This window comes from Arctopsyche grandis, chromosome 11 (assembly GCF_051622035.1).
Source record: "Arctopsyche grandis isolate Sample6627 chromosome 11, ASM5162203v2, whole genome shotgun sequence".
Taxonomy (NCBI): domain Eukaryota; kingdom Metazoa; phylum Arthropoda; class Insecta; order Trichoptera; family Hydropsychidae; genus Arctopsyche; species Arctopsyche grandis.
In genome coordinates this window covers 8,203,266-8,229,649 of record NC_135365.1, presented here as the reverse complement: position 1 = coordinate 8,229,649, position 26,384 = coordinate 8,203,266, and the positions used below count along the sequence as shown (strand labels likewise).

Below are 26,384 nucleotides of genomic sequence, written 5' to 3'. Positions count from 1 at the left end.
CATACTTGGACAATTGCTATATAAACAAACACAAAAGAAGCTCCAAGAAATGATATAATACATAAAATATTACAGATAGTCAATTGCAGTTTACTCAAACTAAACCAAACGATCGAAGCTGAAAGAAAAATACATATATACATATAACGTACAAGAAGACGATGCAGACAGTCGAATGACACAAAATCGATATACGGACTACTTTTCAGCGTCTGTAAGAAAAAAAACGGTAAACCGATCGCAAAATTAACAGCTGAAATGAATGAAATCGGAAAATTTTATAATCATTCAGTGTCATGGACACAGCACGTGTTCGGCCCCGAAAAAACACGCGGTCACGTCTAAATGACATGTTGTTGCTTCTTTTCATTATTTTTTTTCATCAGTCGAAATATTATTTTAGACGACCTTGCTATCTGGCAATACCCAAACGACATGATATTTTCCTATTTATAAAGCGGCACATCCCACGATTATGCAATGGCGTTCTAAATGTGTAATTACAATTAATGTCACTGAACTCGATTCTAACGCCGAGAAAATAATATCAACACTTTCATACGCTCGATTTACATGTGTATCGCAGAAAAATATGGGGTGACAAAAGTTTTATCGATGCCAAAAGTGCATCAGAATGCGTCAATGCACCGTCGGTAATTTTATAATAATTTTAATCTACACAATTCGAAACGTTCGTTTGCGCTTTTTCATTGCACAAATATATGCTATGCTTATTCTGCGATCACTTGGCAAAATGTTTCAGTCATTAATTTCTGAGGGCTATTTCAAAACCGTTTTTTTTGTTTGTATTTCAGTTAAATCAGATTAGATTGTGTTTTGTTCAAAATTACCGAAGCGAAACTATCGATCGGGAGAATTTGACCGGATAAATTTTATCGACGACATTTCGTTTTTCAAATTGTTATAAAAATGTTTGATGAACGTTGAAATTTATACAGCAATTTGAACAGTTTTAAGTTATTAGCACATTTTTTTATCTCTAATCTTTACGCAGTTTTTATGTCTGGTACTGGAAAAATAAGTGAGAGTGGAATGCAAAACAATAAACAAAGCAACTAAGTGCGAAAAATAGTAGAAATGTCTACGTATTTACATATGTATGAGTCGTCGCATATTTGCCTTTTTTTCTCAGAAAAATCTCATATTATATACTAGAAAATGTGTTTTGATACATCAACGGCGACTTGTGTCAAAAAAATATTGATTTGATTGTGAATTGGAGACGATTAATCAACCGTACGACAACAAAGTCATGTATGTAATTAATACCACGAAAAGCAAAAGATTGATACAGTGGACGAAACTTGCAAAAATGAAAAAAAATATATAGATACGACAGGTCTCGAATTGCACGAATTTATCGCACGCACCGTGCAAAAATGCTTTCGTTCAGATTGCTTCTTGGCCAACAAACAACCGCAAACTCTTACGTATCATAAAGGGTTGCACAACTTATCGAGCACTCCACGCAAACTCTAACTCGTCAAAACACTCCCCCTGCAAACAAACAACCGCGTATTTTTTCAGATTTCTACAGACATACATAATTGTATTATATTAAGTTATATAATATAACGTACAATCGATGTCGGACTTCGGTGAAAAGGGTTGCTCTTTGAGAAGCACATTCCAATCATTTCCCTTTGCCTACTGCTACGGATAGATAAACTACGTACATAAATAGAAAAGACAACCATTTTTACCATACAAAGAAAGAAACAACTTTAATGTGAAGAACATTCCAACTGAGTACCAAATACATATAGAAAATCGCTGGTGCTAATGTTGCCATACCTTCCACGAAAAATACACCATTCCCAATTTATCAGTTGATTTGTTTTGAGCTACATAAATTGGGTGAGATTAATAAAAAAAAACTTTAATAACAAGATCCAGAGTTTGCCTACCGCCAAATTAACTGAAATTAGGTTTAAGATAAGCGACTGGGATTAGATTGGTAGATTTAGAAGAAGGCTTTTCAAACAAGGGTAAATCTCCAGTGATTACCACTAAGGGACGGATACTCATTAGGGCAATTTCAAAATACAGCACACGTTGCAACGATGCTGAAAGCAAGAGATCAATAAAAAAAGATTTTCTACAAAGTTGATAATAGCCTTATCGCAAAAAAAATATTGCCCTCATGAGTATCCGTTGTCTAATTATAACAATGCCCACTTGTAAAGTGGAGAGGAAAGGTCACATTTGTACCAAGAAGAAAATTTTTATATAAATCAAATGTAAGGTGGATTGTTTAATCTTGGTCGTGTCAATTTATCACGAATGATATAAGCAACTTATTTTTCATTCATTAAAAGAAATTATTTGAATATCGTATTAAATTATAACTTTTGTTATATCTAGATATGTATGTACATACATATCAATGCAATATGCTTCACAAGATAAATAAGAAAGGAAATAAGGAATTTTAAATTTTTTTGCTTAAAAATGTCCAGAGCTCTACCGACCAACTTTAATACCTACATTCTATCTACCCAAAAAATATTGCAATTTATAAACATGTTGCCCCAATACGACACCTATGGCCAAACTTGTATGTAGGTATATAAATTTTAAATTATATTCAATCAGACAGTGGTGACAAATAAAGGGTAGGTAGCCAATTTGTGAGGAACCGTGTCAACAATTGAATCAGATAAATTGACAAACTCTAATAAGAACCGATCGATTTAAAGTCGCAAATATCCAAATCCAAATAGCATACTCGTAACCATACAAAACATGATTCTTTTCAATCGAGATCTAATCAGGGCTCGAACCCGGGACTTCTAGCAACATACGCTAACCATCGATCGAACTGCAGCTTAAAAAAACACCACACACTATCAGAAAGAACTCTTCAAACACCCGATTTAACTCTAGCATCGCATTCTGCAAACGCCGACAACAACGCAAGTGCAAAAAAAAACGCACACGAACACAACGTCAGCGATTCGGGCCGGTTATGGCCGTCTGCGTCGTTATTTTGGAACCGGCATATCGCGGTCGACGAACCACACACCCACCGGACGACTTTCATCCGAAAAGAAAGCCTCCTCGCACCAAAACGGAGGGCGCAAATTAAATTATAGTATATACGTCTACGAGAGACGATTTCGGTGCTACGTGTACGTAGATACGCATCGCGAAGTGCAAATGCATAGAATATGTTGTCGCAGGTCACGCACGCTAGTATACGTGACGGCAATCGATCGGGCTCTCCTTCCATTCCCGCGGGGGGATGGGGAGAAAGTGAAGGGGGAGGGGGACGCTTTCTCTGTCGCCCATTCATGCCGGAAAGCGAAAGTCGATGAGAGCAAGGAGAGCGCATGCGCGAGGAAAAGCGGGAAATCTCGACCCAGACAACATTAAAATTTACGACTCAAAAAAAAAGAAATAAAAACAAACCCGGGCGAAACTCTTTGTTTGCCACCCCTGAAGTATGTAATGCAATTGAGATATGATCAAGAATAATAATAAAAAAAAGCAAAATTTACAACAATCGCCCGACACATTCGTTCATCCATCGAACACATCACAGCTTTGGATTTGTTCCAAGATATTCATTTTGCATTTATTATTTAAAAAAAAAAAAGACTTTAATAAATAAGTGAAATAATTTCAACATTAAAAATCTTTATTTAACACTTGACGACAATGCTTTTATATAGGTATATTAGTACCTATTTATATAATAGGTACATACAATAGATCGAGTTAGAGAGCTGTACATATTTGACTCAAACAATATTGCCCTGCATTACTCGGGAGGTTGGAAGTTATAAATGAAAAAAAATGTCATCTACATACTTACTGTCTAAATTAAAATACCATAAGATAGTATAAAACAATTGCTGACCCTAATATGAAAAATTTAAATTTGTATAACAAACAAATAAAACAATTAATCCTCAGATATTTTTAAAAGTATAAGGTGCGTGCATACAGTGAAATATTACAAAATGTAATGAGCTCATCTACAAAAGTAAATGACGCAAATCAAATGCCAACTAGTAAATTAACCGAGTATAATTAACTCAGTTAACACTCGGTTTAAGATTATAAGTGAATAATTAATCTAACCAAACAAAAACATCAAATTAACATAACCTCAATTGTATTTGACAAAATCAATAAACCCAAGTTTCAAAAGGGGCAAAGTCGGCGTTTTTTTTTTACATTATACATTTAACGTTTATTGAATAATAACACTTAGCGTTTTGTTTGATAATATATTCCATAAGAAGCTGCGCGAAATCTCCATTGTATACAAAGTAGAATTTCGCTCACAATTATCGACATAAAAACCGCTCTGTTGAAATATTTTAAAAATTAAACCGACAATTTAAACACTTAGCACATTTGACACAATCCAATTGAACCGCATTATTTAAATTTCATCCGAGTGAGAAATGCAATTCACCTCGATTATTAAGCCGTCAAAAATTAAGCGCCAAGTACCTACCTATATAAAATCGACAAACGAACAAACTTCAAATCGGTTAAACGGACTTAGAATTGAATCGGCACAGACTTGCCGACCCAACTACATAGAACAAAGTATTAATTCACACCCAGATTTATTCCGGTCGGTTTCACCGAAACACGAAAAAAAAGTAAAAATTAAGAATACAACGCTCGCTCTGGCCTTCACGTTTGACGACAACTTCTTAAAAAAATATCGAAAATACAAGAGGATTATGACATTTTGAAAAAAAATGCATTATCGAAAAGATAATAGACCAAAATCGTAAAAGTGTCATGTTTAAATAAGCACATACTAAGCATTGTTAATGAGATTTGAGATAAACACGTCGCATTACATTAATAAAATAAAATCCGACTTAAGCACTAGTCCGTTTCATAATCCGTTCTATAAACTCAAAGCATCCCAACTACAGACCATACAACACAGAATAAAAACATTTGTTCGTAGCCTATTACATGCAATTAATTATGCGTTAGTTTGTTGCTCAGATTGTATCATTTTGTGAACAAAAACTCACAATTCGGACGACACGTTGCTAGTCTCAAAAACAAAAATCGCTACGGCAGACAAATTTGGTAGAATCGTCTGCCAATATGTCTGCCACCCGATCGAGAGATACTATTTTGAACGATGATACTGAAATTGCTTTCAATTGGAGAAAAGTTTTCAACCACTAGATATATTTCATTTGTAGTTTGGTGTTTAATAAGCGTTGGCTTACGTTCAAGTTATGTCACATGAAAAAACTAACACGCGATCTACACGAAAACGTGCAACAAGACGCCATTGTGTAATTTGCATGCAATTAAAACCGTAAAAAAGTTACATACGATACATTCTACATACGAACGAACGCGCAATGTAAACAACTGTGACAGCTATTCCCGTATTGTCAAAAAACCGAGACTTTCAGAAGCACTGACGCAAATAGAATATCGTGGAAATTTATAAATGCACAATTCACATGACCTGCGTTACGTTTATTTGTAGACTTTCGGAATACGTGATAGTCGAAACGTACTGGTCCTCTTCCATAGAAAACGACTCTAAACAGTGACACATCGTATAGTAAGTGTAATTTCATAATTTATGTCGTCATAAATACAATACAAATCGATAATTAAAATAATTTGTAAGGAAATTGCCGGTCATAAATAGTGTACATAATACGGCAAGGTGCGTTTAAATCAAATTTATAATTCCATGTCAACGGCATTTCCTTATCAATGCGGGTGAAAAGATTTATGAATTATTTTATGACACTAATTTTTATAACGTGTGTTATCAAATTATCGAGAAAAATTATATGCGCGCCTTGTAACGCCAAGTAACACAGACCATCAAAAAAAAAACTTCAACTTTTTGCATCAAAACTCACAAGTGTGCACTTATTGATCTTTGGAATTAGTAAAATACATACTAAAAATTGAGTAAATGTTTAAATGTAAATGCATAAAAAAATTAGTAAACGAAAAAAAATTTCAATATGATTTTTTAACATTATTAAATGTATAAAGTGATATTAAAAAGAAACAAAATTTAAAACATGTCCTATGCAAAAAATTGCACTTACTAATTGCAACGACCCACTCTCACTAATCAGACCGTATTCCACAGGAATATACAAAGCCAAAAGACGTCACATAAACGACAATTTTTATCAAATTTGCAACCACATTAAGGCAGGTAAGTATGCTTTGAGATTAATATCAACTAACAATAATTTTCCAATTCGAATACTATCAAGCAATAACCGATTGTACATAAGTACAAAACTTCAACTAACCAACAATCATATAAAATAATAGAATAGACTTTCCTGTGGAAAATTCCATTGCTGTTGTATCGGCATACATACATACATAGGTTTAGCATTTCAATATACATATTTATTTTTCTATAAATCTTATAAGAAATACAAAACTCACATCCAATAAATAAGACGCAATGGAAATATCCGAAATACGCCAACTTCATGCACAATGAACTAAACGAAAGCGAATAAAATGTAATTGTCGTAAAACTATAGACGGCACACACCTACTACATACATACATATAATATATATACATATATAAATACACACAAGCACTCAAAGATATATAACATGAGATTATATAACGACGACAGATGGAAAAAAACATCGGTGCCAATGAATAATAGGACGATTGCTCTGACACAGCCTTGAACTTGATAGAGATTACACAAACATACACACACACACACACACATATAAACATATATAATAGAGCGCGCGCGAAAATACACGCGGCCCGACTACTACTACTAGAGCGCGCTAATGGGACAAGGCCGGTGCGAAAAAAAAAACACCGCACGCACACTTTGAGCGTAGATTTGACGTTTAACACCTCAGCCGAATAACAAACTGGAGATAAGGAATCGAGCGGCACAGGTCGGACCGTGATTTGAAACAAGAACCAGCTCGGTAACAGAGTTTTTGACGGATCCGAAGGAAGGCGAAGTGCAACGATGCAGTTCGGCGAAATTTCACTGTTTACTGTCTGTCGGTGCACTGTTTCGTGTCTCGGCGGGGGCGCGTTCGTTCTTTACCATGTCGTCCGTTTTCCGGCGGTCGGGTTGTCGAACAGCTGACTGTTGCGTTGTTGTGTTATGCAACTGTGATTGGTGTGCGAATGTAAAGTTGTGGCGTTGGCGAGACGCGTGGCTTCCACGTCGGCTGGCGGACAACGAGTGTCGGACGATCGCAGCCGCCCAACCCGCCCACCACCCACTCCTCCCCCTGACTCGACACGTTCACCGCTAGATCGCAACTACCTCTCTGCTCGTCGTACACGTCGCATCAAAGAGAATGCAATTCGATCGATTCGACACGATATGATAGACAGCACGTGCTTACATATGTTCGTCTGCCAAGGCAAAGTATTAAGAGGGCTGTACACCCGAAACCTTACTTATGTTACCGTTCCTTTCTTCGATATATATATTGAGTGTATGTATATATTGAGTGAATGCGAAAATATATATCAATATATATATTGAGTGAATGCGACAGTTGCGCTTTGACCAGATAAAACGTGTTTTAAATTGACAAAATCGAGGGTTCGTATTCTACTATTTTCTCCTCCAAAACTGGACCAATTTTTAAAAAAATTTCATCATCGGTACGAGAAAGATATTTTCTGTGCATCTATTGGCGTATTTTTTTAAAAATCGACCGTTAAATAACCACGCTAGACTGTTTTCGTGGGTGTAAAAAAGAGGCGATTTTATAGATGTTTGGCGGCTCCTAGCTCCTATAAAAAATAATTAATTAAAAAAAATAAAACGATAGATGCACCCCAATGGTGGATATCCATAGCATATTAAAAAATAATTTCTCTAGTGCCATAATTGAGGTAGTGAGAAGTATAGTACGTTTGTATGGACAAGGCGCTGCTGTCCAGCCCTCTTAAATATAAGAAAAGCACTGTACACACAACCCCCAAAACCTTCACATGTGATTTTCTTTGTCACGAAAGATCCCCTGCCTGCCTGCGTCTGGGAGTTTCAGTGGAATCGAGTCGTAAGTAAGCGAGAGCAGCGCGGCGCCAAAATTTATATTAGTGCAACTAAATAGATTATTCTTAACTATGTATGTATGTAAACTGAAAACAGTAAAGAAAGCTGTCGAAATGTTTGTGCAATTGGTATATGTGGGAATATTTCCATGAATTAATCATATACAAAGTAGTAGCTTTGAGGAAAATTGTCAACACTATCCACTTCTACAACCCCCCATATCATCTTCAAAGTAATCATACAATTGAATCTGGGAAAACCGAGAAGAAATTTTAATGCAAGTATGAATTGAAAACATGACGGTATGAAATTTGAAACAGAAAAAAATTTGAATATTCTTATACATACATACATACTTCTCATTTATTCGGGTCCACCTTACGGCACAAACTCTTTTGAGTTGATGAAGACTTGAAAAATGAACTCGTACCAAAGCAGTAAGATTAGGAGTGGGGGTAGACGGTTTATGAATTACGGTTAATGAAGGGCCACCGCATTTATCCATACTTCGAAACTTGTTTGTCTTTATATTGAATCGTTTTGAAGGACTAGTATTGTACCAATTCAAATTTGTGTATCTAAACTAAATAATTCTCACTAATTATTGTCTTTAATTGTTGCCCCCCCCCCCCCCGTACAAGGCCGCCCATGTATATGTCTTCGTCAGTGGTCACGGCGAGATTTTCAGCATTCTTAAGAATAATATATATAAAAACGGACTGTCGCTAAATATATTTGTATATTTGTATATTTGTATGTATATTTGTATATTTGTATGTATATTTGTATGTATATTTGTATGTATATTTGTATGTATATTTGTATATATGTGACGGACGATCAACCGTCAACCAGTATGGGGAACAAAAATTTTTTTTTTTCATTTTTTTCATTTTTTTCATATTTTTCATATTTTTCAGTTTTTTCATATTTTTCAGTTTTTTTCAGGTTTTTTCAGTTTTTTTAATTTTGGGGAAAAAGGCGGCAGGAGGTCGGCGATGCACAAAACGTAGTTCGTAATTCGTGCATCAATTTCTTTCCGAAACCAGTCGATTCAATATCTTTAACTTTATTTTTATTCGAGTTTCAATTCCTTTTCGAAACCACCCGTTGAAATCAACGGGCCCAACACTAGTTTCTGATATTTGTAATATTTATTTTTTAAATCTCCATCTAATCAATTTAAGCTTCGACACCACGTTTGAATTTTGAACAAATGGCACATCAAGAATCATACTCCACAGTATTTTCAGACCATAGATATGCCAGTAAAAAATCATTGCAAAACACAAACAAGGAAAATCCGATTAAATTTCGGCGAACCAACTGTCAATATGTTAAATAGCACCTTCAATAAAAACCCAACACTTGTAAAACGAAGTGTGTACATATGAATAATAAAAATATTTTACGTATCAACAATGAAAAACTTATGAAACACCGTATACTAAGCAGGAAAAGGAACACAAATCACTATAATACTATTTTACTACGCGCTCAGTTTCCACGCTATTTTTAGACCATCACATATTTTCCGGAATCTGTCAAAAATAAACATTGTCATATAAAAACACCCCAGTTACATCGAATTGAAAGCCCTACAATTTAGCACATAGTAAGGAAGAGAAACTACAAAAGATGCCATTTACGAACAGCGAGATATGCACTTCCTTGCAAATCAACCAATCATAATACACAACAAGCCGACTACAAACAAGCAAAGGTTAATGATTAATTAGCATCGACACCAAAATCACCACATAACATCCGCAACTATGTACATATATGTACATAGTATGAGATATACATAAGTTGCACGACAAATGCATCACACCGAAAACCGATTAACCGCAAAAATTCCTAGAACCTCCATACACACATACCAGTTACGTGACTTTTTGCACATATGCTACTACGCAAACCGAACAAACTTACATATGTACATAGATTCATACCAGATAAAACGAGCAAATACACTGATCGAAAGTAACCTCGATACGTGTACGAAAAAAAGAGAGTGCTCGTTGCATTTCTGCGATGCGGTTAAAGTGCATATTTTATTTGACAGATGACGTCAGTGCAGTGCAGCACTGCCGCGGAAAAACTTGGCCGGCTTATAGGTATAATAATAAAATTCAACACGACGTTTTATGTACTTATTTTAAACGGTGGCCGCACACGAAAATAATACTGCGGAAAATGTGCGCGTGAAATCCGGTACTTTTAGGCAGGAAAAATGTGTATCCATCTCTTGGGTGAGGTGATTTTTAAGCACCACCTGTTGCTTTCGGTGGCTGCGTAGTGTGGGGCGAGACTGCTCTACAAACAGATGTTTGTTTGTTTGGGAATTGACGAAATTCTCAAGTTGACGCAAACTCCGATACTGATATTCGATATATCGGTACATATAATGAACAACAACAGTGTTCGCCACGAGTGCGCAATTAGTGTGCAAGTGGTATTATTGGAGATATGGATAAAATTTATCTAATCTTCAGAAACAGAAAAAGAAGTACATTTCCATTAGATAAAACTCCAATCAACAGAAAGAGGGTTCTAATCGGTGTTAGTGGATACCCGATTGTATACAGAAAAAGATTTAGAACCACATTTATATTTACGTAGAAATAGCAACTTCTTACCTATGAGTGTACATAGGCCAAATACGCGGTGAAGCGACGCGACACAACAGGAAACAAACTTTCTTCAATGACAGTTCGTTGCATCACGTTGTGTCCTGACATATCACTTAACTACACATGTATTATATCTACAAACATGAAAATATTTTTTAAAAAACATCAAAAATTGCATATGTTGTGCTACCAAGCACTGAATTACTGTTACAAATCGACATATTATAATAGTTTCATCATCACGTCATTTACATTTACAGTCATTCGCCATCCACTGCTAAATGAATGCCTCGCCAACACGCTTCCATTCGTCTCTGTTTTGGGCAACTATCAAGTCCCATACATCTCCTCTGTGGCCTTCCTTGCACCCTTACACATTATCTCTAGTACCATCGAGCATTTCTTCTTTGGTCCATCTATCGTCGGTTCTTCTAGCTACATGAGTCGCCAATTGCCATTTCCCTTTATTCTCTCCATCGAGACAACAGTAGAAAAATGGAGAGAAACATGGAAAAGTTTGTTGTGAGAAGATCTCCTACACGGCGGACTGGTCAAACCAGGTCGGCTCTCGACTATAAAATAGATTCTCTCTATTATATCAACTATCCTTGTCAAACCCAATTATTCCGTTTTCTATCTCTCCTCGTTACCATGAGCATTCAGCGTTCCATACTTTATACTATATGCAGTATTCTGGCGTTCAATGTCCAAATTTCACAACTATAAGTCGTCACTGGTAAGACAAATTGATCAAAGATCTTTTTCTTCCGACAAAATTTTAGATTTGAAAACGGAATTAATTTTCCCTAACGAACTCCATCCCTAATTTCATACGTATCTTTATTTCTTCTTTATAATGTTGTATTTTTTAATAAACCATGTGTAATTATACGACTATGAAACAACGCAATGATTGTAAATTTTATCTTATTCTTAGAAATGTAATCTACAAAATAGTTTTGAGCTAAATAAAGGGACTCAAAAAAGGAAAAGGAAGGCCTAAGGTAAACTTAACGTGAACAAACTAAAACGTCCATACGAAGGAGTTGTCTAGTGAGTGACCTATTTTATCACTATACATACATATATTAAGTTCGCTCAAAACCCGGGAATATATTTCGAATACCGTCTTAATCGAATCGAGCGAAAAACATCACATACAATATGTATATGGTTTATAAATAAAACCCAAATCCAATAGAACAAAATTTTTAGATCACCGTAAGTTAACTATAAAGTTTACTATTTCTATGTAACATAATACGCATCAACAATCAATCACGGATCTTCACATTTCCAAAAACGCACAAACAAGCATCCATCATATCACCGAGTCAAATTCTACATAACAGCATCACCAAAACGATTTGCGATTTGCGATTTACATACATTATTCGTACGCAAATAAAACACGCGATAAATATTCGACGAATTCAATACTGCATAATATTACACAAACGCACCTCGGCGCCTGCAATTCGCACGATGCAACCGAAACCAGAAATAATAAAACCAATGCAAAGTTCTAAAGAAAAGGCTTAAATCTGAAAAAAAAAACAAACATATGATTGTTTTATGTTAATAAGACACATATCATATTAACCGTAAGATGAAAATCGGCGTCGAGTGTTATATAAAATGCTACCACCAATCAAAACGAAGACGTGCAACGATAATAAAACAATTGTTGGGTATAATGGGTCGGTGACACCAAGGCGAAAAGCGAATGCGAGCGCAGAATATCAACGATGACGGGATAATGGGGCGTTTACATCTGCGAACGCGTACGCCGAGAAATTTCGTCCCCGATATAGGTACCTAATGAGATTCGTCTGAAAATAATCCTATATACACACTTCCACACTAAATATAATACATATTGCTGTCGATGTAAACGCGCCTTTACATCGCACGATAGCTTAATGAACAATTAAACTTCCTACATACATAGTGCAAATGAACTGCATTAAAAAGCTAAGATAGTACTAGAGCTTTGTAATTCATGACACGCATTCGATACTAAACTCTATTGCTACCAAGCATAAGGTATATATTAGCTTGAACGTTCTAACATATCAAAGCGCTTTAACGATATGAAGACAGACGTCAATTTAAATATGAAAACAAAAAGTTTCCTACATATTCTAGTCAAATTTTTTTTAAACATATTACGACAATTGCCGGTCATTGACGCTTTCATCAACATATCACCTAGAGATACTGTACTATTTTTTAGTTACGGGTCATAATCATTACGGCACAATTGAACCAAATCGAATGGACAAAAACCAGTCAAAATTCATGTTAAAGTTTCCGATACATTAGTTGCCAGCTTATGTGTATTTATCATCATTTTCAATGATAATTATAATGGTAAATGGATTATTCCGCATATTATCTGGCACTAGAGTTCTCATTAGTACAATATTTCACGTGGATAGCTTTCGATTGATGGAGTTTTTGGATGTCAGTTGTTCCGTGATCGAGATTTTAGTGGCGCGCCCGAGATCGCTTTTTGCGGAATAATCACCAAACTAATTATAATACCCTTCCTATTTAAAGTGTACGCAAAGTCCGTAAAACGAAAATTGAATTATGTATATTAAAGATTGAAACACACGCTAGCCAACTAAATATCCGAGCACACTTTCAAAATTAGCGAGGCACGACCGCACTGCGGCAACAAACACAAATCCACAGGTGCTAATGCACTAAAAACCATGCACGAGATTCGTGACAAACGCGTTCCGCATAACGATGTGAGGCAAAACGCATCGGAAATTGTGCAAAAAAAGGTCGAGCCAAAGCCGAAATACACGACCGGAAGCAATAGTGCGATTTCAGCATACCAAATTATAAAAAAATGTATACAATAGTACTCGGCAAGGTAAGAAGAGTCATCACGTAGTTACTCTACGTATCCAATTACAGGAATAAATAACGTAGGGAGAACGAGCCGAGAGCTCAATTGCATAAACGACAAATTGACGAAGTCGGTCATCACCGACACAACCAACGTGCACTCTCTCATTTTTTTTTCCTTTTCACTATCCTTTTAGCACGCATACTACGTCAAAACGTCCGCTGCAATTCAATGAGACTTGAAAAACGTGAGATGATAAGTGTTGTCGCACTATACACATAAAGGCTTTTGACATGAATATTTTCAACATTAACTAAAGATCCAGCTCACAACGTCATATATTCGACTTCTTTAAAATTTGAGCAAACAACATAATTCGGCACATATACATCATTTTCGATTAAAATCCAAACTTAGTACTAAATGAAATGAACAATTTTTATTAATTGTTAATTACAGTTAAAAAATCAGGTATTCACTGATAAAACGACGAGAACGCTAATTAGCGTCACCCGTTTGATGCTAGGGATAAATACAGCGCCGATTGTGAAAACGCGGACGGTAAAATGTTAAGAAAAATGTTACATGAACGAAAAGACAATAGGTTAATGACATGGTGTGACCATTTAGAATACATTTTTTGATGTATCAAGTGATAAAACGTCGCGTGCCATTCAGTTCATCAATATTCATCAAAAGTTGGCACATTGACCGATGTCGACAGGCCAATGATTCGCCAACAAACTAATGCTATTCGTTTGTGTAATATTTTGTATGTACAAATTATATTATATCCGAGATAAGAGTGTTTGGTATTATCGGTAGCACAGTTGGCGATTACGAATATTGCCGTAATCGAAGACTACTTACTGCTTTTTCAGAATCGAGCAATAAAAACAATAAACGATTTTTTATTGTGAAAGAACAATGCATTATTTAAATAGGGAAATTCACTCCACCGAGATCGCACATTGATTGCAAATGAATCAGAATAAATGTATACATATACGAGTTCAAATGTTCGCACAAACGTTTGACTGAGAAGTCATCGAGAAACGCTGATTTTTTACAAGATTTTCATTTCATTAAAATTCAACCTTCAAAAATCACGTATCTTAATTCAATATACAAAAGCATTAAAAAAAAAAAGCATCTTCAATGTCAATATAGCAAAAAAGTTTATGATTTACCAAGTTAGCAGTGTGAAGCAATAGCGAAAATTATACGCAATTTTGAGCAACGGAACAAATCCATGCGAAAATTTCTTACGATATACGTAAAGCAAAAACATCAAAATGGAATGATTGTTAATAACAGCATTTTGATTCAATTTTTTATATATTTCAAAATTTTACACGCTCGTGTAAAGAAACCTTATCATTATTTTGCTATAATACGAGAGTTTCATCAGATTCCAAAAACAAAACTTGAAAAGTTCAGAGTATGAAAAGAAAACCACTATTCATTCAAATCGAAATACCATCTGCGTGCGTTGCATACAAAAAGACAGTTTCACATATGTATAATTTATATAAAAAATAAATAGAAATATTGATTATTAAAATAATAATAAAGCTAAAACAAAAACATACAAGTACACGGAAACCTGCAAAAAATACATCATTAATTTGAAATTATATAATATTATGCGAATAATAATCAAAATTAATCGACACTTACCTCGACAAACGATTATAAAAGTAAAAATTTAGAAAATTACTAGTAAATTTTCTAAAACCGAGAAAAAGACGGAACAGAGACGCGCACCGAACAACGAGAGAAGAAAAGTAGAAAATCCTACCTTATGACGTAATTTACACAGACGACACTGACTGGTTTGTTCTGCTTGTCCAGGACGAGGGTAGCCTGGGTGAGGAGCCAGGCATAGCCACCACACTTGGCCAGGAAACGATATCCTCCAGTCTCGCATTGGCCTTTGGAAAATACTGCAAAAAAGAAAATAAAAAGACGAGTTAAAACTTGGAGATCGTAGGGATTTTGCAGATTCGGGATAAGGCAAAGATATCCACGTCCCGCGTCCAAATGGACCCGTTTCAGACGACGGACTCACTTTCGTCCAATTAATAAAACGGCTATCACAGCACTGCAATAATACCAAAGTCTCGGGTAGGTATGTATGTATGTAGTTGTAAAAGAGACGAGCACTCGTGTGGTCGAGCTGAAAGTTTATCGTCCGACTTTATTGTGAACGCAGAATTTTCTTCAGACTAAATAAATAAAATGAAAATTAAAAAAAAAAATCACACATGTTGCAGTGCTGAATCTCAGCTTTAAATAGATACAATATTTTCAAGATAGCGTTAGCTTCCGTTTTACGCGGAATAATATGTGAATAAGGAATTATAAAATCAACTGTATATGTACATATACATATGTACATCTAATGTTAGATAAATCTTAAAGATTCGAGTCTTTGGCGCAGACTCGGTGACCCTGCTCGCAAACAGAACGACTATGATTTGTGAACTATACTGATAGAGTACAATAGTACATCGTATTATATTTGACTATTTTGCAAAAAATATTTTCGATAAAATAATAAATGACATGACTTCTTATTAATATATTAGCTTCATTGAAAGTGCTTCGATTACCACCATAATTTACCAGAAACTCGAGCCGAATAAAAATTCTATACGAGTGCAATTTAAATTCTACACAATTCTCCAAACTATCACTCGAGGGCATTATCTTAAAAAAAAAAAGTACCAGACGAAAAGTAGTAGTGAAAGTGCTGAAGTACTGAAGACACTCATCCCGCTCCACTTTGATTAAATTAAAGACTCTTTCAGTTGTAGAAACTACCCATCGCCATTCTACTAGATAAGAGCATAATACTTTTTGCCTTCATAAAAACCCACAAAAGTTGAGCTGTTACGCAACCCATCGCTTTATCGTTTTTAACGTATTTTTAGATAAAGTAAAGACTTTCAGAAAGACACCAATATGCGAGAGTATGTACGTGATAGAAATAAAAAAGTTCAAAAAAAAGTAGATGGCAACAGCGGTAGGTAACGCGAAAACACATCATTTAGATGAGCTGAGTGGTACCTTTATTTTTAATCGCCCACATTTCAAAAACCAACACACATTGAACTTTAAAATTAGCTCTAACATTCATAGACACTGATTAATAACACATGATAAAAATTACAATGGTAATCTTCAAACAGTTAAATTACTTGGTAAAGTGCCTAGCTTACAGTTCCAAACATTTCAAGGTATCAAACAATATCATAAAAAAAACGAATAAATATATCTAACACCAATGAAGCACATAATTGTATTTTTTTAATTGTAGAATCATAGGTATTGAATCTTTAAAACGTTTTCATATTTTATAACCCTCTCATTAAGGGCACATTTATCCAATTTTAAGAAAACGGTCCATAGATAAATTAAAAATAATTCAACATGAACACATGTACATATACGATCAACATACATATATGTAAGTATAACATGCTGGGATAGTTTAAAAAAATGAGTAAAAAATGTAATAAAAAGAAAATTAAAAAAAAATACAGGATTTTATATATAGGCATATATGTATGTACATATGTATGTACTATAGAATGTTTTCTTTCAATTTCATTATTTTCCTTTACCATCCTTTGTAACAGATGTAGCGCGTTATAGGGGGGGAGGGGGTTGACTGTACTAGCAAGATAATAGGGAAAAATAAAAATCGCTTCTCGATAAGAATGCTTGCTAACACTTATACATACTTATACTTGCTAAGCAATATCTTACCACAGGGCGCTAGCAATGTGGGATTTACTTCGGTAGGGGTCCGAGGGGTTACAAATTTCTGAGGACCCCTATTAGACTATGTATTTAAATTATAATATAAGCAAATTCATATTAACAAATCTGTTCGGTGAAGACCACGAGAAAGTGAAAGCTAGAATATCCGATTTAGACTGATTTAAAATCAACGATTTTCAACCGTCATTCTCGGATTAAAATTTTTCTGCCGGCAAAGAATGAAGACGAAAGCCGTGCTTAGAGGGCTGGACCCCAGCGCCTTGTCCATACAAACGTATTAGACTTCTCCCTTCCTCAATTATGGCACTAGAGCAATTATTTTTTAATATGCTATGGATATCTAACATAGACATGTTTCTATTTTTGGGTTTCAGCTGGGGTCCAGCCCTCTTAATGAATTTTCGAAAATGCGTGCGTGAGCGCATAAACGCGCCGATTGGTTTTTATTATCGTCCGTGATAAATTGAGAAAAAAATAAAATTAAAAAGTTATTTGCACACCAAGTTCAAGACGAGGATGCTGAAATTCACGCTATAAGTAAGTTTTAAGCTAATAAGTGCAAACATGGCGCCTCTCAGAAATGGGATTAAGTATTTATTAAAATAACGAACGCTTCAGAAAGTAGATAAACTTTCACGATGTCTATTGGATTAGTATAGAAAAACTATAAGGGCGAAAACAAACTGAATCTAATGGCACTAGCACGTTCTTGGCATCCCGCTGTGAAAAATCTGCATGGGTTCTTTTTTTTCAACAAGTTTTGCCTACATTTCTTCAAATATGGGAATCAACGTTATCGATCACTGTCAAACTTGTCTTATGATAATGCATGCTAGCGTTTTTTACGTGTGTAAAACCATCTAAAATAAAACACGTACCGGGTGCCTCTCTGTGTGTTTTCGCCCTTATGATTCATTAAAACTTTATTTTTTTTAAATGCTAGGGCGCCTGTCCATTCGGGGGCCCAACGCAACGGCTTTCCTCGCCTGTGCGTTAATCCACCACTGAAGGGTAGATTTCTCACGAAAGCGTACTGCAGCGTGGATAATTTTTTTTTTTGGAATTTCACCTATACATATGTATTTCTACACTCGCCATACACAACAAAACTCAACAAACAAAACAAAACATTCCAACGCGATGGAAAGAGAGAGTACATATCAAATTGTAACCGCATACACATTTCGTACTATAGTACACAGTTCACAGTTCACTTGCGCTCCATACATGCATACATATTGAAACCGACCCGTATAATTGACGATGGTACAAAAGGAATACCTAGTATGAATGTAAGTGTATATATACGCAAAAAATACCGCACAAAGGGAATAAAATATATACACACGTACACATCAGCTACATAGAATAAGAGTTAGAAACGAACGCGGAGGTTCAAACACCTCCAGGGTGAGGGCCAACGGCCTTAGGTTTAAATTTTTACTCTCAACTGGGTGTTTGTGTTGGGGAGGGTGTGCATGTGACGTAACCTAAACTTTGCAATGAGACCCGAGCGCTAAATGCAACAAACACCGCGGTGCATATTTTATGAGGGATAAAATCTGAAATGGCATTATTTCCAACGAAACTTTCAAATTCAAAGACGTACATATAAGTCTTTACAGTGTTATTTATGATACAATCGAAGAGTATTGGAAATGATGCAAAAAATATATATCGCAAATATATACAATCCGGGGATATTCTAGTCTGAAATTGTGGTAAATGTACGTACATGGTTGTCGCAGTGTGTTATCATTATTTGCTTTCAAAGCAGTGGCTCTTAACCTTTTTATTGCGATCGGCATCTCTGACAATTTTCGCTTACATACATTTAAATTTATATGTGTACAGTCGATATGAATAATATAAAATATTAAACAATTCAATTGCTGACACAATTCAAATTGCCAAAGATTGAAATACGCAATGATAAACCACTATTTATGTATATGTAACATATGGGTCTACGTGACGAGACAGAATGTTAAATTACAGAAAACACAAATATCGGTTAAATTACAGAAAACCCAATATTAATGTGCGCGCGCAGAATACGGGAGGAAAAGCATGTTCCTCTTGTTCCTGTTGTATCCTGCTCGCGCAAATTAAGTGAGTATGTACCGTTTACCATGCACCATTTTTTTTTTATCTTTCGACTTAAGATCTTTCGATTTTCGATCTTTGCCTTCCTATATTTGCGTTTTCTGTCATTTAACATTCTGTCTCGTCACGGAGACCGGTAACATACATATGCACTTCAAATCGGCCAACAACATATGTAAATAAAATTAAACGCTTTGAATGTATTCTTCCACTAAATGCAAATCTCCATTTTTTTTTAATTTTAGCAATACCAAATTTGGAACACTACCTCATGATTAGAGGTCGGCTACTCATTGGTGCTATTGGTAGTCACAAAATAGGAGCTGAAAGAAAATAAACTGCCACTTCCGGTTGACGGATGATTACCAAATTGTATACATAACTTGGTATTAAGCTTCAACTTCTAGATACGAAATTTAAGTTCAATAAACCAAAAGGTTTTTGGGAAAAACATAAAAAAAACCTCGATTCTCGAAAGTAAGTAGAAAAATCGCAAGGACGAATGGTTTGTCGGATGAGATTTAACAATGAATAAAAATTTGAAACGGATTCAATATAGGACGTTGATTCCATAACCATCATAGGAAATAAAATGGAAAATCGAAATCATTCTAGCAGCTTATTTAAATCGAAGAGCCCCGAATTCGCAGCAATTACGCTGTCTTCGCTTGCTATATGATCTGCAATCAGCTACTGGAACTAGTCCAATTTACCATAAGAATACAATGTACTACGCAAACAACAGCATATCCCTACATTATAATTCACTAGTGTTGTGTCCGTTGATTTCAACGGGTGGTTTCGGAAAGGAATTGATACACGAATTAAAATAAAGTTACATATAAATATAATATAAGGTAATTTATAGGCACGCGAACGTTTCAATAGTAAAATTTTGAGTGCGTGCATTACACGCTCGCGGATCCAACTCGTTCTCCCGTTCGAAATGATGAATGACTGTGTGTGTGTGTGTTTTCGTATGTGTGTTTGTGTGTACGCACCCGCGCAGCGCATCTGACGCTGACTTCAACCGTTCCAAGTCAAGAGCACATGTTAGACGCTCAACATCCCCTACTTCCTCGCTACCCCGCGCTCCTCGACACGATCGGTCATCACGCCACATCCCTATGGTGGATGCTTAAAATGTACCCATTGGTCAGAATGTATCGTCGTTGCTCTAATTGGTCAAACGTTTTAGTTCACATGGACCACTTTACCTCGTTTGCGTGTATTTATATTATTAAATATCTCTAGGCACAACATATACTCCTGGCATTCTAAAATGTGTTTTTTTGAAATCTCCCTACTGGCCGACGCGTCCGCCACATACCCACAAGCATACATACAACACGTCCTTTTTTATATATATTATTGTCGCTCTTATCTTGCAAAATATGTACTTGAACTATCAATCATAAGAAGATGCTTCTGTGAAATTCATAACACCACCGGTTAAGAACTTATGTCCTGCTACACACGAGCGCATTATTTTTCCCCTATACCAGAGCTCGGACAACCACTGATAGATCGGGCGATTTTGTTTGCTACATTTTTATATTATGACACTCGATTGTTATGGAATGGAAGGCGAGTTGGTTTATTGTCCAATTTTCTTGAATATGAAACTTATTCTATCACGAGACCGACTACACACAAACAAACACGCGTTCTTTAAAACGAAAATAAAAATTTATTACTAACTACTAGCGATATAAAACCACACACGGTCACGAAACGTCTAATGAATTTGGAATGGTCACAAATTTTGCAATCGTTCCTTTTTTGGTAGGGGGAGGGGGGGGGGGACTGGGACTAGTGTGACGTCTACACGAGAACAGGGTTGAAAATGTCGGGTGTACAGACATGTAACGAAAGAGTACAAGGACCTCTGAATGGAGGTGAATATGCTATACTACCCCCCCCCCCCCCTCCAACAAACCCAACCCCTGCACCCCTTCCACTGCCTCAAACCGACACAAATTAAAAGCAAAAACGAGCGACGTCAAAACAACATAAAATATACATACATACAATGTATGTGTATGTATGTAGAACGAAATGAAAAATTAACTTACAGTGTGCACTTTTTATTGTCATCGTGTGATATAATATAATTGCTCGAGTATTTATAGCTTGGCGCTTAGCGATTGTGAGTCACGAAACTTTACCGAATTACCGAATGCTCGTCAATAAAAATAAATTGCCACGAACAGTAGACGAAGATGTGGATGTGTTCTCGATAAAAGAATTTCGATGCAAGCTGCAAACATCCCAAAGCATTTCGACCAAACTTATGTAGTAGTCCCCCGTGCTTTAGTGGAGTAACCCCATCATGCAAGCTGAGACGAAACTGCCACGTTTAGTTACATAAGATTCATTGAAAGTTAGTCATTAATAACTGCAATGAAGTCTGCATTAAAAGGGCCAAAGATTATCAGCTATAGAAAGTTGTTCCTACCTGCTATTCGTAAATTTCCATTCCTAATATTGTTTCAAAGTTTTATTTGCATGTCTGTATTTTGACCACACGTCCTCAGGTACCGATTAAAAACGCACCATAAATTAATTCAAGAAGAACCAATTAACTAACCCACGACATCCAATCTCGACGTCCTCCGACGCGAATTCTATCACGGTCCTCTCCATATTTGGCGTATTATACAGGAGGAGAAATAATGATGGGGACGCCCTCCAGTATTTTTCGAAGTACAAGGAAAGCTCTCATATCAGACACACCCAACATACACTAAAAATTAATTGCAAATAGCAAATAAATATTGGCGGTAGGTATTGACCAATATATGTATGTATTTCGACAGTCACGATACTACTAACCCACTCATAAATATACGATATCTGAACAATCTATTCATACAAAACAAAATTTTTCAGTAACACCATCTCAAGCATTCGTACTATTTGCCATGCAGTGAAGTCGTCTTGGGAACGATGACAATGAGAGGAAAAAATAAAAAGTACCTTCATTATTTTTGCTGATGGTGGTGTGGTCTCCAAATTTAGGCATATACTTTATTTACTATATTTCTACAGAGACTACTAGTCATCTGAGTGTATTTTTTGCGCGTTGAACGAAATCGCTGCCGTCTAGAATTTTATCTGTTTTTACAAGCCTTATCTATGGTTGATTACCGCCTGGATTGCTTCAGCCATCGCCTCTTAGTAGCTGAGAGGTCCTCAAATTACAAATTATTAATACAAAGCGAAATCGATTAAATACTCTAATAGAATATGGTATTCTTTTGCCCCTTTTCGTGACTGCACGTTCGTCCCGTGAAGAAAAATCTGATATTTAGTAAAATAAAACAATGGTTGTCACTATTCGGTTCATTTAAAAACGTATCTGTCATCAATAGTAACAAATTTCACAAATATCGATAACTTTAAACTTACTGTAACGTGGGAACATGAGAGAGAGTATCCACTGTCAAGGTGCATTCGTGGGTGAACAATAGAGACCCCGGATTAGGCTAACGGGACTCAGTAAGTGCCCGAACAAAATATACGCTAGAGTTCTCACCACGGTAGACCTTTACGTGCCTAGATAATAGACACATAAACGGGTCGGGGAAGCTGTGGTGTGCAACTTGTCCGTTTTAAGGAGGTACACACGGTAAATCAGATTATTCTGGGGTGAGCGGTGGATCCGTGTACACCTCTTAAATCGTTGAATAAATGCTGTGAAGCGACTTTAGCCTTTCATTTCGATCCTGAACCAACCCCTACGCAACATTCCTTTATTTCGGGTATATATCGCTAAACAATGTTTCGACTCACCTACCACTCGGCCGGGTATCTCAGGAAACACCAAAATGTATTATCAAAACAGCCGATATCGGCAGATTGCGTTGTTTTAAATCAATGACCAATATATTACGTTCCACCTGCCGCAAAAAAATGGGCAACTGATACTGACACTTAGTAGAGAAGGTCAAATACCTTTGGACACTGTCCGTTCGATCCAGGTTTACTCTACTGTTAAACAAAATCGGCAAACTCTGACAGGGGACGATCGATTTGATTTTACAATCATCAAATACATATATAATATCGCTATTCTGTGTCTGTCTGAGATAACGCTCGCCGTACTATAATAGTTGTTTCGATTCGAATGTACGTCACAGCTAAACCACTGCCAAAACAAATATGCGAATACCACAACAAAAGAAGAAAACTTCTATATATACTATTTGATACCAATGTTTCCTCTTGGCAGAGAATTTACCGCCATCTATTGAAAATTTATTTAATTATTTAATTCATTTTTCTATCGGTATTTTATATTGTTTGTATTTTTATTTATTTTTACATAGATATATAACCGGAAGGCTTGACAGGACGACAGCAATGCGCCTCCCTGGACAATTAATTACATAAAATGCAGCATTTTTATTACATACATCACTGTATTTTGAGAAGCTGAAGAACACGAAATTAACAATTAATTAATCCATTGAGATATCTATGGATGTTTAGACTTAAAATAAGAAACGCTCGACTTGGACACACAAACATCCAAGTCCCATTAGCCCGGGATCGATCCCAATAATCTCTTGGTGCTAAACATAAACGCAACCACTGAGCTAAACTGTTGGCTACATATAGGCGATATGAAGGTAGTTGGGTAGTTTTTACCATTTTGTTTTCATATTAAATAATTAAATTAAATATATTTAAAAAGTATTTGAAAAAAATCGACCGACGCGTGCGGATCACAGGATCGAAACGTTTCATTTTATTTTTTTTTAATATGCCAACACCCATGCGATGATATATATGTCATCGAGTACAACACTAGTTCATATATAACATGCAATAAGCAATTTCAAAATGGTAAACTAGATCACACTACGAATTACATATGTACATTTTCGATATATGTACATATCGGTCTGTATAAAGTAACTACTACCTAGTGCACATTTCTCCAGATATTCATAGAGACGGTCTTTGTATTTGTCGATGGGAAATATGTAAGGAGGTGGATGCGAGGAGGGGTGGCTACTATCGGTTATAGCACGGACGAAGGTGGGCGTGTGGATGGATACACAGTGGCGAGAGATGGAGATGGAGATGGAGAAGGAAGAAAGGAGGTGGCGGTTGAATAGATGTAGCGTCGTCACGGGGTTGTGTATCTGTTACGAGGAAGCTGGAGGAAGGAAGCCGCCCACGGGGGCGAGGGCTAGGGCGTCGACCCTAGAGCGGGGGCGCCGCCCTGCCCGCCACAAAGGAAGGGCGATGCGCCCCCGCTCGGTCACCAGCCCCCGGTGCAACGCCTCCGTGCGCCCCCAACTCGCGAACGTGACGCAACAACCCAACTGCACCCATTTCCTCGCAAACTGCACAATCTGCTCGCATGACGCTCTCTATTATTGCAGCATACGTATTATGCATACGTATCTGATTTCATTTCCGCAAATGTACATACATTATAATCATAAAAAATCCAATCAAATGCGACCACAAAAGCAGTGAAGAGTTGTGGAGATTTCGACAGTAAAATTGAATCATTAAAACACGCTACGAACTGAATTTAATAACTGCTCTTAAAAATAAATGTAGTACCTCATATGAAAACGACAACAATGGGGTAGATATATGTACTAAATATATTGTATATACATATATGTATGTACATTCATACGACACTTCTTTGTCCAACTGACAAAACGCGTTATCGTTTTTTCATTCATTGGGTCAAGCAATATGTATTTACATTTATATTACATATAGATTTGTCATAAAAAATTGTAGATGCACATCAATGAAAATTTAGCATAAATAAAAAAACCACAACAGAGGCGTTTTGAAAAAGAATACTCAAGTGGAATAAATAATAATAGGCATTTACTTTTCTATCTCACACGGAGAAGTTTGCTCTCAATATTGAATCAGTTGTATTACAGATAACATAGTATAACAATTTAAATATGCTCTTTCTTTCTATAAAACTGAATACTTATATGTACATACATACATACATTGATTCGGGCAACAAGAAATAATGCAATGGGTATGCATGTCATACTTTCGTAAGCTTGATCGACTTTGAGAACAATTTATTACGATGCTCCGAATTATATTTAAATTTGAAATATCAACGTCAATTTATATTCAAATGACAAGATAAAAAAAATGAAATCACTTTTTGTTTATCTACGAATACGTATATACTATATACCAAAGCATTTAGACGCAGTTGATATTTAAATTAATCAAAATTCAAATGGCCTACAATTTATGCACATACATACATACATATATTTTTACCATGGTGCCATAACGGGTTGCCCCAAAGCGACATCTATGGTTTTAAACTTGTACGTTTAAAGATTAAAAAATTTGAAATTATATTCAAATAGTGATGACAAATATCTAGTTGGTAGGTTGAAACAAATTAGTAAACTCCGAGAGGAAGCGATCGACTTGGAGTCACAAATATGCGTCTGACCAGCAGCACTACAGACATACGCCGAATAAATTATTTTCAATCGAGGTCAAAGCAAGGCTCGAACCCAGAACCTCTAGATTATTAGCCAAGCTATACTGCTGGCATAAAAAATTGATGATAAAAATAAATGAAAAATGCTCGTATCCATGCAACTCTAGAAATAGACAGATCCGGCAGGCAGAAAAATGTACATCGAATTAAAAACAACAAACATCTCAATCTCAGAAGAAAGAAAAAACAATTCGCCACAATGTAATTAGATTCCGATTCGTCTTCAGTTAGATCGTATAAAAATTATATTCCGAATCATTTTTTTGATTTTGATTTACGATCAATTAAAATGAAATGACTGTTAGCAGCTTTAGCAAACGATTCCAACGAGACGATGTAAACAAAACAGATCAACTTTCTCGGATGATGCGAATCGTCAAATGGTTATTTGCCAAACTAACCAAATATGAAAACAAA

General features: G+C 35.9%; 1 protein-coding gene across 1 annotated transcript in view; it reads right to left on the bottom strand.

Moving 5' to 3' along the window:
- Positions 1-26,384, bottom strand: part of LOC143919358 (uncharacterized) — an 80,974-nt gene that overhangs the window by 28,289 nt on the left and 26,301 nt on the right. Inside the window, exon 7 of the mRNA XM_077441633.1 lies at positions 15,354-15,498. Within this exon, the coding sequence (XP_077297759.1) occupies positions 15,354-15,498 (145 nt within the window). The remainder of the gene's footprint in view (positions 1-15,353; positions 15,499-26,384) is intronic.